Source organism: Felis catus, chromosome A2 (assembly GCF_018350175.1).
Source record: "Felis catus isolate Fca126 chromosome A2, F.catus_Fca126_mat1.0, whole genome shotgun sequence".
Taxonomy (NCBI): Eukaryota; Metazoa; Chordata; class Mammalia; order Carnivora; family Felidae; genus Felis; species Felis catus.
In genome coordinates, this window is record NC_058369.1 from 107578541 (window position 1) to 107595386 (window position 16846).

Below are 16846 nucleotides of genomic sequence, written 5' to 3' on the forward strand. Positions count from 1 at the left end.
AAAGGCAAATAAAGAAACTGATCCCATTCACAATTGCACCAAGAAGCATAAAATACCTAGGAATAAATCTAACCAAAGATGTAAAAGATCTGTATGCTGAAAACTATAGAAAGCTTATGAAGGAAATTGAAGAAGATTTAAAGAAATGGAAAGACATTCCCTGCTCATGGATTGGAAAAATAAATATTGTCAAAATGTCAATACTACCCAAAGCTATCTACACATTCAATGCAATCCCAATCAAAATTGCACCAGCATTCTTCTCAAAACTAGAACAAGCAATCCTAAAATTCATATGGAACCACAAAAGGCCCTGAATAGCCAAAGGAATTTTGAAGAAGAAGACCAAAGCAGGAGGCATCACAATCCCAGACTTTAGCCTCTACTACAAAGCTGTCATCATCAAGACAGCATGGTATTGGCACAAAAACAGACACATAGACCAATGGAATAGAATAGAAACCCCAGAACTAGACCCACAAACGTATGGCCAACTCATCTTTGACAAAGCAGGAAAGAACATCCAATGGAAAAAAGACAGCTTCTTTAACAAATGGTGCTGGGAGAACTGGACAGCAACATGCAGAAGGTTGAAACTAGACCACTTTCTCACACCATTCACAAAAATAAACTCCAAATGGATAAAGGACCTAAATGTGAGACAGGAAACCATCAAAACCTTAGAGGAGAAAGCGGGAAAAGACCTCTCTGACCTCAGCCGTAGCAATCTCTTACTCGACACATCCCCAAAGGCAAGGGAAGTAAAATCAAAAGTGAATTACTGGGACCTTATGAAGATAAAAAGCTTCTGCACAGCAAAGGAAACAACCAACAAAACTAAAAGGCAACCAACGGAATGGGAAAAGATATTCGCAAATGACATATCGGACAAAGGGCTAGTATCCAAAATCTATAAAGAGCTCACCAAACTCCACACCCGAAAAACAAATAACCCAGTGAAGAAATGGGCAGAAAACATGAATAGACACTTCTCTAAAGAAGACATCCGGATGGCCAACAGGCACATGAAAAGATGTTCAGCGTCGCTCCTTATCAGGGAAATACAAATCAACACCACACTCAGGTATCACCTCACGCCAGTCAGAGTGGCCAAAATGAACAAATCAGGAGACTATAGATGCTGGAGAGGATGTGGAGAAACGGGAACCCTCTTACACTGTTGGTGGGAATGCAAATTGGTGCAGCCGCTCTGGAAAGCAGTGTGGAGGTTCCTCAGAAAATTAAAAATAGACCTACCCTATGACCCAGCAGTAGCACTGCTAGGAATTTATCCAAGGGATACAGGAGTACTGATGCATAGGGCCACTTGTACCCCAATGTTCATAGCAGCACTCTCAACAATAGCCAAATTATGGAAAGAGCCTAAATGTCCATCAACTGATGAATGGATAAAGAAATTGTGGTTTATATACACAATGGAATATTACGTGGCAATGAGAAAAAAATGAAATATGGCCTTTTGTAGCAACTTGGATGGAACTGGAGAGTGTGATGCTAAGTGAAATAAGCCATACAGAGAAAGACAGATACCATATGGTTTCACTCTTATGTGGACCCTGAGAAACTTAACAGGAACCCATGGGGGAGGGGAAGGAAAAAAAAAAAAACAGGTTAGAGTGGGAGAGAGCCAAAGCATAAGAGACTCTTAAAAACTGAGAACAAACTGAGGGTTGATGGGGAGTGAGAGGGAGGAGAGGGTGGGTGATGGGTATTGAGGAGGGCACCTTTTGAGATGAGCACTGGGTGTTGTATGGAAACCAATTTGTCAATAAATTTCATATATTAAAAAAATGAAAATAAAAAAAATAAAATAGGTTTTTCAAATTTGTCATAAATCCAGCGCTAATCTTCATTAGTTACAGATAAATGTATAAATTAATTTGCATATTATATTAAACTATCTCATCTAAGAATAGGAAATGTCTCTGTTTTGATCCATCATGTCTTTGTAGAGAGTTTTAACATTTTCTATACATAGGTCTTGTATATACTTTATTAATTATTAGATGTTTTCTGTTTTTTACTGCTGTTTTTGTAAATTCATTGATTATTACTGATATAATGGAGTATTAGTGAATATATATATTAGAGAGAGAAAACAAACATGAGTGGGGGAGGGGGGCAGGAGGAGAGAAAGAGAGAGAGAGTGGGAGACAGTGAGAGAGAGAGAGGGGAGAGAGAGAGAGAGAGAGAGAGAGAGAGAGAGAGAGAGAGAATATCTTAAACAGGCTCCACTCAGCAGGGGGCCTGGCACAGGCCTACAACCTACAACCCTGGGATCATCACCTGAGCCAAAATCAACAGTTGGATGCTCAACCGACTAAGCCACGCAACACCTTCCTTATACTTTGAATATTTAAGTTGGTTTTCAGCTTGGCAACTTTGCTACTCTCCCATATTTAGTTCTAATATATTTTCAATTGGGATATTATATTTTGTGTCTATGGGTTTTTTTATTTGTTTTTCTGGTCTTTTTCATTCTACATTGTTTATTTGTAATTCTCTCCACTGTAATTTTATAAAATCAATTTTGCAATAGGACTGATTAATTCTTTTCAATTATCCAGTATTTTGTTGTGCCAGCATTCTATATATATTTTTTTTCCTGTTGTTGTTAATCTTTGCTATATTTCCCATCTTATTTTTATTAGTTTCCTTTCTCATTTCTTTGGGTTTTAGCTGTTTCTCCTTTCCCAACATCTTGAGTTTTGTATTTAATATGTCTGTTTCTTGATACCAGGGTTTCTCAACCTCAGCACTACTGACATTTTGAGCTATGTAATTCTTTCTTGTGTGTCTGGGGGCTTGTTTTGTGCACTGGGAGTGCTTAGCAGCATTCCTAGCCTCTACTGCCAATAGCCATCCCCTCTCATTCATGACAATCAAACGTGTGTGCAAACATTGCCAAGTATCTCCTGTGGTGGGAAAAAATTATATGCTGTTGAGGGCCACTGGAAACTGACCAAAAGCATATAAAAACTGAGAAGTGTTTATCCAAAAAAAAACTACTTAAGTTCAGATAAGAGCAGTGGCAATCGGTCATGATTCAGCTTTGGGCTACTCCCTTATCCTCCAGCTCCATCAGTGTTCTACTTCTAAAGTGTGAGCAAGCCATGAAAGCAAGCAACTTTACCGGCAGGGGAACTGATTGGATTTGGAGTGGAAGGTAGAAAAACACCATGACCCAGAGAGTTATCTAAAACAAGAGTAATCTCAGTAGCAAGTGGGTAAGGAACGCCAGTGTCCCAGCTGGCTTGAGTTTGCAAAATTGACTAAGGCAAACAACTAAGGAGCCAGCTAACAGGAAATTCAACAGGAGATCTGAGGAATGAGATAGCCATAATGGGCCTTGATTGGCTGTCTGAAAGGCTGTATGCACGTGCAAGGCTGCAAACATGTTCGGGAAAGACCAAAAAGAGGCCTAGTTGACTATACATCCTTGACTAGTGAGAATTTTTATGCATGGGCAAAAGAGACAGAAGTAGGGATGGCAGATATTAAAAGCTGAAGTAGGATTAAAAATTGCCTGAAGCATATGTGTGTTCCCCAGTGAACACACAGATCCAATGGCAAAGGGGTGAAGATTTATTGCCACAAACTTACTGAGCACAAACTCTGATCAATCATGCTGACACAGAGGTGATCTCCAGGAAGCCAGGATTAAAATAAACACAAGAATTAAAAAGAGAAAACAAAACAGAACTGAGTCATCAGCAGCCATACACCACAGGAGAGAAATGCTCCACATGGTAAGTGTGGGTAAGTCACTAAACAAACACAGGAACAACTATAACCACTGTGAGCAGATCCAAATCCAAACTTATTACAATAAATTGTATATAATATCCAGTTACCAGCAAAAAATTAGAAGACATGCAGAGGAAGAGCAAAATGTGGCACATGTTTTGGGAAAAATAGTCTTGGATGTGGTCAAGATGTTATTAAATTCTCTGATGAGCACCAGATGTTGAACTTAGCAGAAAATGACTTCACAACAGCTATTTTAAACATGTCAAAGGAACTAAAGTAAACTATATTTAAAGAATAAAGGAAAGCATAACAACAATGACTCTTCAAATAAAAAATACCAATTAAAAATGGAGAAATTATAAAAGGAGAAACAAATGGAAATTCTGGAGTTAAAAACTACATTAACCAAAACAAACAAAAAATACACTTACGGAACTCAAGAGAATGGCATTATTCATAACACCCAAAGAATCAAAACAATCTAAATGCCTCTCAACTGGTGAATGGCTAAACAATATGTGGCATGCCCACACAATGGGATACTACTCAGCAATAAAATGGAATACAGTATTCATGCAGTTCATACGGGTGAACTTCAAAGATATTATGTGAAGTGAAACAAGCCAGATGCAAAGGACTACATATTGTACGATTTCTTTTATGTGAAATATCTATATACAGAAAAATTAGTTGTTTAGAGTTAGGTGAAGAAGCCAGAATTGACTACAAATGGGCATGAAGCTTCTTGTTTAGGTAATGAAAATCTTGTAAAATTGGATGGATTTAGTAAAATCATAGTTCACTTAAAATGAGTGAATTAGGTTGTGTGTAAGTTACATGCCCATAAAACTGTTAAAAACATGAGTATGCATACTTCATATCAAATATAAGTAGGACTTTTTGGATCAAATGCATAACACTTGTTGCAAATAATAATAGTGTAATAGTATTATTAATGATTGTATATTTACCTTTCATTATGTACCATTGTTTGAGGCTCTTTAAATGTATAACGACATTATTTGTAACAATGAGAGTACAGATAAATAAATGGACACTCCGAAAAAATATTGCTAAAGGAACCTTGCTCAGGTAGGTTAACTTCTTAAATTCACAGATTCAATCAATGACTTCTATAATCTACGAGAGCAGTGTGTGTGGGTGCTTGTGTGTGTGTGTGTGTGTGTGCAGGCACATGAGACAGTATGTAGCATGACATGAGATTAATATTAAACAGTGTATGTTAAATGAAATGTAATGTACCTAATATATCTTAAGAATTAATAATTACCAAGTAACATATATGTATGTATAAAATCACTATTAAAAATATTAATTCCTTAGGGATTAGAATTACAATAACTATTTTAATTGTCAAATGATATTTTACTTTCCATCTAAGATTTTTCAAGAAATTAAGTAAAAAGTTAGCCTTTTGACGTTTTAACCACTTGAGAATGATAGTAGCATTTTTCTTAGACGTCAGACCTAAGCGTAAAAACCTAATAGGTTATAATATTTTGATACATATTTCAAAGTAAGATAAAATTTGATGCATCATCTTCACATTTCAACTGTGGAGTTTCAGTCTATATTCAAAAACATAACTATCTTACAAACCATTCTACCCTTTATTTTAGTATCCCAAATAGTCAAATCAACTGGGGAAAAAAAAAAGTTTCTTTCCTTTGTTTAACACATGAAAAATTTATCTATTGCTGATTCTTTGACTTTGAATAAATTCGTAAGTTTTATTATAGCCCATTAAAAGAGGTGTTTTGCTGACACAAGGGTAAAATAAATTATTTATAATCAGTAAATCTTCACAGTGTAAGAGTTTATACACAGTGATTATTCCAGACTGGTAAAAAAGAACATTTAACGCAAAATCTTACCACGCCAATGGAAAAGTAATTATTGATGATACTGTAAGGCACTGGGTCTCCCTTCTCATCTTTGTCATTAGGTATGACTTCAAACTTCCACCTGTCCAACATGATTTCTGTGCTGTTTTCAATGTCTTTTAGGATTTTCATCAGATTCTCACCTTCATAACCTAATGAAACAAAAATTATCTTGAGAAAAAAAAATAACCAAATAACAAAAGCTGTATTTATGTGTGTCTGAGTGTGTGCATGTGGATACATCACTCTAAAGCTAAACAATGCATTTTAAAGCAAAGTCTAATACAAGATAAAGAATTAACTGTAATCGTTAAGCTCATAAAAATATTTTACATTTAGCTTTAATTTGCAACTCACATTCCTCTCCTAGGGTGCCAATTCTCAGTATAGTCCAAGAACAAATGAATATCTCCACTGCTTATCCCCTCAAAACTATATCATTGAATTCAGAATGAAATTAATGCCTGCTTTAACTCTCTTTCAGACAGGCAACAGCCTTGACCCAGTTGCTGAAGTAAAAATCCTGGATGCAATTTTAGACTTGACCCTTTACAATCCTCCTTTATCTTCACACTTTGCTCTCTACTGATATGGAACAACTTTCAGTTTAAGTAGAAGAAGGTCCTTCTCTTTCTCATTTTGTGCACTATATTGCCTTATTCTATATACCCAGAGTACCCTTTTCTTTTGGTTGCCTTGCTTCTGCTCCCTTTGCAGGTTTTATATTTGATAGCGCTTCTTTCCAGAAGCCACCCTCCCAAAATAAATGGCTTCTATACAGTGCCACAGCACACAGCTCTCCAAACTAGTGGCACCTTAGAACCACTACATCGCATTGTAGTTATTTGCATTGTTCTCACTGCAAGTGTCCTTTACCAGGTCTTCCCGGGAGCAGATGCTCAACAAGTCTTGTTTTAATAAGTCTACTGCAGATAGTCAACATGGCCTGAAACTACAATTATTGCTTACTATGATATTTTCTCTTAAATGTATTTGTATCTATATAACCTTATAGTTCAGACATCCTAATCCCGGTTGTGTTATTTAATATTTGCTGTTAACCTTCCTAAATAGCGTCCTCCTCCTATGTAAAAACTTAGATTTATTGTGAGAATTAAATGAGAAAATGCATAAAAGGTCTTAGTATATGAGGCATAAGAATAGGAATTTCTCAACTGTATAATACTACTAATGATAATAGAATTAGAAATATTGTATTAAGTTAAATATCTCCCTCTCTAACTCTGCACACACATACACACACACATTCTTGAGAGTATATTTTGAATTGAAACAAGATTTTCATAGATTTTCTGTGTCCAACTTTGGTCTAGATTTTAATAATGTATTCATTGAACAATAACTGGCTGAGGCTATGAGGCCTGATCAGAGGTGTTAGCACACATAACATTGGAATTAATTGGATTAAAAGAAAGAAGAATAGGCACTGTAATATGCCAAAATTCTTTAAAAATAAATAAGTGTAATTATGGTGTATTTGTTGAATTAACTATTAGAAGGTAAGACAGACAGAAACTAGGAATGCCTATTTCGGCGCCTACCATTACATTTTTCTTACACAGGTAAAATAATTATGTACTAATTAATACATACAGCAAAGAGTACAACAATGATTAGACACATAGAAATATTAGAAGTATCACATATTATTTTTGTAGATGTTACATCATATTTTTGCAGTAAAATTCAAAAACTTTGATTATACATAATAATTTGCATACAATTGTACTCAGACATTTGGCAGGCTCCCACAATGTGCAGATTATAATAAGAGCCAACTATCTCCGGTTAGTCTTTCTCACGATGGGGACTTTAAGGAATATTCCCAAGCAGCTGCAAAAACTCCTTTTGTTTCGGGGAACTTTCCCTATCTTCTCTGGCCCAACATGGACTGCCATTTCCGCTTGTTGGTGAAAAAAAAAAAAAATCCACATCTGCTCATCTAGTCAAGCTGACTGGTTTTAGGACCAGGAGACCTCTTTTTGTCTGCCCTCTGGGCTTTTATCTGCCTCTGGACTTCTTACCAAAGCTCATCCCTTCAGCCTTGCCCTCCCTCTGCCTGTTTCCGCACCACCTTGGGTGCCGCCTAGAAACTGGTTCTTATACCATCTTCAGGGCCTCAGGCACCTTCAGGGCCTCCTCCCACCCTCTGGTCAAGGGGCTGCAAGGAGCCACTCACTTCAGAGTTCCCCACAGGTGCCCAAGGGAAAAAGTAACAATGGGGAACAAATTAATTGACTTTTAAATAGGCACAGATGGAACATATTTGGTATTTAAACAAATTTAAGTTTGTTGGTTTCATTAAGATATGCACATCTTTAGGGTCATCAGCATTAAATATATAAAAAATTGTCTACTTAGGTTTACTAAAGGTCAAATAAGCTCATGCTATCTCTGTTGCAATTTGTTTCAAAATGTTCTTGGGTGATTGTTAAGATGGCTTTCAGGGTCTTTGATAACCTGAACCTTTGAAGTTTTGCTTGGATGATAAACTGGGTTAAATTCACTGGACATTTAGGACTTTTCTAAATCAGGTGGAATGCTAAAGCACTGCTAACTAAACATAGGTTTATGCTTTTGACTTTTTTTTATTATTGTTTATTTATTTTTGAGAGAGAGAGACAGAGCATGAGCAGGGAGCATCCGAGAGAGAGGGAGACACAGATTCTGGTGCAGGCTCCCAGCTCTGAGCTGTCAGTACAGACGTGGGGCTCAAAGCAACAAACCGCCAGATCATTGACCTGAGCCAAAGTCAGACATCCAATCAACTGAGCCACCCAGTTGCCCCTATGCTTTTGACTTACAGCAGAAAAACTAAGGACATTTGGGTCTGTTGGAAAACATGCTTTGTGCTTAATTGATTCATAAGTGTTCCATCTAAGGAATTCTGATGTAACAATTCACAACTGGTTACTGCTTAGTTTTCACTGGAGACTAAGGTTTCTAACCATTAAAATTCTGCTTAATGTAGTTAACACTGGTACAAATAAGGAAATAAGGAAGGAAGGAAATAAGTAAAAGCAAATATGTTTGTAGAAAAGTAGACGTTTAAGTTATAAGGAAAGGAAATACATTTTTGTTGACAGTAAAAAAAAAAAAAAAAAAAAAAAAAAGGAATTTTGTCCTAAACAAGACTGGTAGTTTGAAGAGAAATGGCTTGGGACAAAATCTGAATGCAAAGGAAAATTGTAGAAGCTTTGTGCAAGGAAATCTTTGGAAAGGAATTTTATGTGTGGTCAGGGAGACTAAGATTAAAATGAACAGATTTTAAAAGTACCCTGGTGTAAGATTAAAATTCCCCCTCCTTTGAGCCAAAGGCTGGGAAAATGGTGGCAATACCCTTGTTGCTGGCCTCCAAATATTCTACATTTGTGTTTCTGCAAGGCAGATGAATATGGCCTGTGCCATATGAGGGATGGACGGATGGCTATGATATATAGAGGGTTTTTAGTGAGATACATGGGAGCCATTTTGCTACACTTAACCCAGTGTCTGCCAATGTGCAACAACCTCGATATTGTAAAATGGATACCCACATGGCTGGAATGTATTTATGTGGGCATTGCTGGAAAAGGCAGGGGAATAGACCTCAATTTTGATGCTTTTAGCCCCCCCTCAATGGCCAATTTTATCCTTACAAAAAAGGTTTTTCACCAGCCTTTTGACATGTATTTGTAAAGAGGAACAGTTTTTATTATGATCAATACATAAATTACTGTACAGCCAAAAATAAAATGAGCACATCCTCTACATCCAGGGAAGTCTTGCTTGGTCACAGCTGATACCCCCAAAATCCCACAGGTGGGAAATGGAGGGGTGTGAGGAATCGGGAAGACAAGGTCGTTCTTGGAGGTAGGGTCAAGTGCGGGTAAAAGCGACTACTGCCAGCACCTCACAAGACTGACAGGGCTTTTGGCTGCCAGTTGCATAGCCAGGCTAAGTACAGTGGTTAGGAGATAAGGTTTCTTCTGGCCAGAGATAGGAAATTGAGATAAGGGATGCCTATTCCTCCTTTTTCCTGTAGAAATTGGAATTCTACAGGCAATTGGCAATTCCCCAACCGAGGCCAATCCTCCTTTTGGATGCATTATCACAAATTGGGATAACTTTGATCCACATACCCTGAAAGAAAAGTGACTCGTTTTCTTTTGCACCAAGTCTTGGCCCCAGTACAAATTAGAGGAGGAAAACAGGTCACCAGAGGAAAATATCAATTATGATACTATCCTCCAATTGGACTGTTTTACAAATGTGAGGAGGAATTGAGGAGAAGTCCCCTATGTTCAGTGTTTTGGGGGCCTTAAGAGAGAATCGAGTTATGTATAGGGTCCATTCTGGCCTGTTGGCAATGCTTTCCAAGAGTTCATAAGAACCTTTGCCTGTACCCAAAGCAGACCTAGAAAAGGAGAAAGGGAAGTCTTCCATCTCAGCCTCTTCCTCCTCAGGTCCTCGATCTGTACATTCAGACTTAAAAACATACACTTCTGCTCCCTTCTGCCCATGTTATCCAGGCCCTCCCCATAATGCAACAGGCATATTTCCCCTACAAGAAGCTCAAGTGCTGGAAGGGAGGACACAAGGAGGCACCACTGTGATAAGATTACAAGTACTTTTTTCATTACAAGATTTAAGACAGATAAAAGGAGATCTAGGTAAAATTTCTGATGATCCAGATAGACATATAAGGGCTTTTTAGAATATTCTGGAAAGATATAATGCTTTTGCTGATTCAGACTCTTAATGAGACAGAGAAACATAGGGTTCTGGCAGCAGCTGAGAGATATGGGGACTCATAAAGCAACTCATTAATTATCATGGGACTAGAGGTCCTATAGGGAACCAGAAAGGACCCAGGCAGTCCTGCTCCAAGATCCTAATTGGGACTATGACCATCTCATTGAGGAATGGATGGCCTTTGTTTTTGGAAAAATTAATGAGGTCCCAAGTTAAACCTTTAAATTATGCTAAATTAGCCACTATTACGCAAACACAAGATGAAAACCTGGTGGCCTTCCTGGAAAGGTTGAGGTTAAATATATGGGTATCTCCCTGACACCCCCCAAAGCTGCGAGGATCCTAAAGGACAAACTTGTCACTCAATCAGCCCCAGATATTTGGAGAAAGCTGCAAAAAGTTGGCTGTTGGCCTGGAAGGGACCCTGGAGGAGTTCTCTGGAGCTGTCAAATGGGTACATTACAACTGAGATCATGAGGAGAGTAAGGAACAGAAAAGGAGGCTTAAGAAAAAATCTGAGGCCTTGGTTGTGGCTTTCCACACTATGTCAGACTGGATTTCCCTAGGTCTGGAACCAAGTGCCATTTACTTGTCCATTCGGGGCACTGGGAGTCTGAATGCCTTCAGGGACCTCTGTCTGTGAGGGCTTGGATAACCAATGTCCCTGAAAGGGAGTGATATAGTCCAAGGCTCAATAAAATGGCTCTCCCAAACCAACTAGCTATCATAAACCTAAAGCCTCTGGTAACTCTGGATATACAAGGTAAACCAGTTGATTTCCTTCCTGACACTGAAACCATCTTTTCTGTCCTCCTTTCCACTCCCGGCCAACTATCTGAACACTGCATAATGATTAGAGGCATCTCTGAACAATTTTTCTCTCAGCTACCAGGGTGCATATGGGAGACTTGATTTTTTCATATTATATTTTTTTAATGTTTATTTATTTTGAAGGAGAGAGAGTGTGTGAGCAGGGGAGAGGCAGAGAGAGAGGGAGACAGAATCTGAAGTGGTCTCCAGGCTCTGAGCTGGAGAGCCTGGCTCAGGGCTCGAACTCACGAATTGTGAGATCATGACCTGAGCTGAAGTTGGACACCCAACTAACTGAGCCACCCAGGCATCCTTAATTTTTTCATATTCTTTTTTGATAATGCCAGAGAGCTCCACTCCCTTGCTAGAAAGAGATATTATGACCAAATTAGGGACTATAGTGCTACTAGCTCCAGGATAGATACACAATTGCCTAAACTAACAGCAATCTGGATATTAAAGAACAATCTTTCCTTGAGGTAAATTTAAATACCCCTCATGGAGTTGTTCCTATGGAAACTGGATAGCCAGAAGAAGATCTGAGGATTGAGAACCATAAACTAGTTCAGGTACTTAATTATTCTAACTAATGATATCATAGGATCCAAATAAGTATGGAGGAGGGAAGAAAACTACAGTCAAATTGGTTTAAAAAATGACCAGACATGTGAGGAATTTTTTGGATGGCTACAATGGGTCTTTCCTTCCTATGGTTAGGCCTCCTCTTAAGAGGCATTGCATTTTGCCAAGAAGCATAAAATACCTAGGAATAAATCTAACCAAAGATGTAAAAGATCTGTATGCTGAAAACTATAGAAAGCTTATGAAGGTAATTGAAGAAGATATAAAGAAATGGAAAGACATTCCCTGCTCATGGATTGGAAGAATAAATATTGTCAAAATGTCAATACTACCCAAAGCTATCTACACATTCAATGCAATCCCAATCAAAATTGCACCAGCATTCTCTCGAACCTAGAACAAGCAATCCTAAAATTCATATGGAAACACAAAAGGCCCCGAATAGCCAAAGGAATTTTGAAGAAGACCAAAGCAGGAGGCATCACAATCCCAGACTTTAGCCTCTACTACAAAGCTGTAATCATCAAGACAGCATGGTTTGGCACAAAAACAGACACATAGACCAATGGAATAGAATAGAAACCCCAGAACTAGGCCCACAAATGTATGGCCAACTAATCTTTGACAAAGCAGGAAAGAACATCCAATGGAAAAAAGACAGTCTCTTTAACAAATGGTGCTGGGAGAACTGGACAGCAACATGCAGAAGGTTGAAACTAGACCACTTTCTCACACTATTCACAAAAATAAACTCCAAATGGATAAAGGGCCTAAATGTGAGACAGGAAACCATCAAAACCCTAGAGGAGAAAGCAGGAAAAGACCTCTCTGACCTCAGCCATAGCAATCTCTTACTCGACACATCCCCAAAGGCAAGGGAATTAAAAGCAAAAATGAATTACTGGGACCTTATGAAGATTAAAAGCTTCTGCACAGCAAAGGAAACAACCAACAAAACTAAAAGGCAACCAACGGAATGGGAAAAGATATTCGCAAATGACATATTGGACAAAGGGCTAGTATCCAAAATCTGTAAAGAGCTCACCAAACTCCACACCCGAAAAACAAATAACCCAGTGAAGAAATGGGCAGAAAACATGAAGAGACACTTCTCCAAAGAAGACATCCAGATGGCCAACAGGCACATGAAAAGATGCTCAACGTCACTCCTTATCAGGGAAATACAAATCAAAACTACACTCAGGTATCACCTCACGCCAGTCAGAGTGGCCAAAATGAACAAATCAGGAGACTATAGATGCTGGAGAGGATGTGGAGAAATGGGAACCCTCTTGCACTGTTGGTGGGAATGCAAACTGGTGCAGCCGCTCTGGAAAATAGTGTGGAGGTTCCTCAGAAAATTAAAAATAGACCTACCCTATGACCCAGCAGTAGCACTGCTAGGAATTTACCCAAGGGATACAGGAGTACTGAGGCATAGGGGCACTTGTACCCCAATGTTTATAGCAGCACTCTCAACAATAGCCAAATTATGGAAAGAGCCTAAATGTCCACCAACTGATGAATGGATAAAGAAATTGTGGTTTATATACACAATGGAGTACTACATGGCAATGAGAAAGAACGAAATATGGCCCCTTGTAGCAATGTAGATGGAACTGGAGAGTGTGATGCTAAGTGAAATAAGCCATACAGAGAAAGACAGATACCATATGGTTTCACTCTTATGTGGATCCTGAGAAACTTAACAGAAACCCATGGGGGAGGGGAAGGAAAAAAAAAAGAGGTTAGAGTGGGAGAGAGCCAAAGCATAAGGGACTCTTAAAAACTGAGAACAAACTGAGGGTTGATGGGGGGTGGGAGGGAGGGGAGGGTGGGTGATGGGTATTGAGGAGGGCACCTTTTGAGATGAGCACTGGGTGTTGTATGGAAACCAATTTGACAATAAATTTCATATATTGAAAAAAAATAAAAAAAAATAAAAGGGAGTATAGTCAAATCCTGATACACACACACACACACACACACACACACACACACAAAGAGGCATTGCATTTTGGAATATTAATGCTTGTTGGCCTAACATTCTCTTTGTATGTCATTTGTAGAAGCTGTTGCACATGCCAGAAAATAAGACATCCAAGAAAATTTTGCTAGTCCAGATTTTCCAAACACCTGCCCACTATATCGGACCATGGATCGACCTCTGAACTTGCCCTGACTAATGTTCTCTTAGTCATTGCCCCTGCTCAGCAGGAAGCAGTTAAGATCAGCCTTTGTCCCAGTTCCTAATAGCAGTTAGGAATCATGTGTTCAGAGGGTGGGAATATGATAGGAAAAGGATAGGATTCAGTAGGCAGAGGGAAAGATTAGGACCTGAGGTCCCTGAGTGGGAAAAAACACATATTTTATAACAAGGCTGGGAGGGTCTGACCATAGCAAACCCCCTCAGGCTTAAGGTCTCTCTTTTGAATACAAGAGACACCACCTACTCCCCCTTAAGTTCCCCTTAGTAATTTGACAAAAGACCTGACAGACTTGAACACAAAACCTATGACCCACAAGGAAGTGGTGTGGCCTTAGACTACCCCTCATACAACGGAAGTGAACTAATCAGGAATGGACCCAGCACCTAGAGTTATCCAGCTAGTAAGGTAGAACCTGAGAAGGAACAAGGGGGAAGGGGAGGGAAGGCTCATCAGAACCTTATAAAACAAAGCCCTTTGCCTATAGTCACTTTCGAGTGTCCCCTCTCTGTAAAAAGATCTTTCATACTATTCTTCCTTTCTCATCTTATACTCTAATAAAGTTTTGTCTGCTACTAAAAAAAAATATTTAAACTTACATAAATTTCATATTTTTAATAGTTCTGCCCTCATTCTTAATGTTGAATGTCTCCTAAATTTTTAATTTCTTATAAAAATGATAAATATTATCCCGCAAATGAATTTTATATATTTTCACAGCTGAACTGAATAAAAAAGTTAAGTATGTTCACTTATTGTGCAAATTCAACTCATTTGAAAATAAATATGATGGTTATCGGGTGTAAATCAATTTACATATACTAATGTAATATAGTATAGTACAATATAGCATGGAAGTATAGTATAATATATATAATAGAAATTATAATATAATATAATATAATATAATATAATATAATATATAATATAATATATTTTGTATTATATATATTCAGCAGATACATGGATAAATAATAATGCTTTAAATAAAATATTAAGCTTGTCCTCAGCTACATATCAGGTTAACAGCAGCATGGTTCAATATAATGCTAGAAAAATGTAGGAAGAGCAACTGACTAGGAGAGAACAAAGTAGAAATGGATTTAGTGAAATTTAACTATTAGAGCTAGATTCTAGTAGTGTTCACCTTAAAATCTTTACCATTGGTTATTTTCTCAAAGTTTTTATGGATAAGCATGAAAAAGTCTAATGCCAATCAACCTTCTATCCAAATAAAAATGGAAAGAGATAGGCAGTAAATCTATTTTGAGAATCATAACATCTGCAGTTGAGAGCTAATTTTCAAAGGTAAAGAATTCCAAACTGTAGTCCCCAATTTAACAAGTGTCTACACCCTACTTGTTTCTGTTTATCTATGAACAAGCTTGTTAAATAATGATGTGTAACTATAAACAGGATTCTAAAACTCAAGAAGGTCATTTTTTTTAAAAAAATACTTATCAAAATCACTAAATATATAAGTAAAAGCCTATTTCTAGAAAAGAATGATGTTATTTTACTTCCATTATTTTGATTTAAAACGTATAATCCCTCTAGGCTAAGAAACAAAATAAAAGCATATTTAATATTTATTTTCCATTTAATGATGCAATGTTATGACCAAATGTATCTGAAAAGCCACAAGGGTGACTGGGGGGCTGTTGGTTGTCTGACTCTTGATTTTGGCTGAGATCATGATCCCACGGTCATGGAATCGAGCCCCGCATCAGACTCTATGCTGACAGCACTGAGCCAGTTTGAGATTCTCTCTCTTCTTCACACTCTGCCCCTCACACTTTCTGTCTCTCTCTCAAAATAAATGAATAAAACTTTTTTAAATTTTTAAAAAAATAATCATAGAAATTTTTATAAAGGAAAGTCACATAAAGGAAAGCAATAACATATATTTGTGTGCCCCGTCTAAAACTCTCTTATCCCCTCACTCTCACGAAACATTTTCCCTGCCATAATGTTAAATTTTTGTTAGACTAATTATTGCTAGAAAAACTGTAAAGAGAATGTAAACTAAGTATTTTCAAATGCCCTAGGACCTCCTACATTCTTCCAGTGTTACATTTTCCCAAATATATTCTTATCAAACAATAAGCTTAAAGTCAACATATTACAGTGACCAAAAGTTAACCAATAATTAACCAAGTGATCATTTTCTTTCCCAAATGCTAGGCATGATGATAATTACTACAACTACCTAAAGTACTCAGAACAAACATTAGGCAAACAATTTGATAGCTTGGTATCAGAACCCACAAGGCAGACACTACCATTTTTTCAAATCTGATGAGGAATCGGAAGTACGCAGTTGTTAAGCAATTTACTTGCTCGAAGTTAGCTACACACCTGGTGAGAAATAATCACACTTCAGAGCATGTTGCTTTACCAAATGGTATCTCTATTTTCCTAATCACTCCACTTAGGCATCTTGCTGTTTCCCTTAATACCTTGCCTTCCACAAAGCTCCTATCCACTCCACTGGCAGGTTCTATCAGTCCTTCCCTGAAAACACAACTCCAGTTTGTCTACTTGTCTTCAACTGCTTTATCATCACCTTGGCCCAGTCCTTTTATTCTCTAATTATGAAAACTATCATACAAGTTCTTATTTGGAAAACTGTGATTGTCTACATTTTCACAATTTCTTCTTAAGTTTATGTTATAACCCTCAATTAACCTATTTTTGAAAACATAAATGTCATTGTGTTACGCTGCTTTTGAAACTCTTTCCAAGTTTCACTTTGTGCTTCAAATTCAATCTAATAAAATTCTTAACAAGACCACCAAGCCCCAGCATTATTTTGGC

The 16846-nt window shown here is 37.6% G+C and overlaps 1 protein-coding gene across 11 annotated transcripts in view; it reads right to left on the bottom strand.

Moving 5' to 3' along the window:
• DGKB (diacylglycerol kinase beta) overlaps nucleotides 1-16846 on the bottom strand; it is a 945456-nt gene that overhangs the window by 410153 nt on the left and 518457 nt on the right. For all 11 annotated transcript variants that reach the window (XM_045052433.1, XM_023250408.2, XM_023250411.2 and 8 more), the window contains one exon: nucleotides 5667-5827. In XM_045052433.1, the coding sequence (XP_044908368.1) occupies nucleotides 5667-5827 (161 nt within the window). The remainder of the gene's footprint in view (nucleotides 1-5666; nucleotides 5828-16846) is intronic.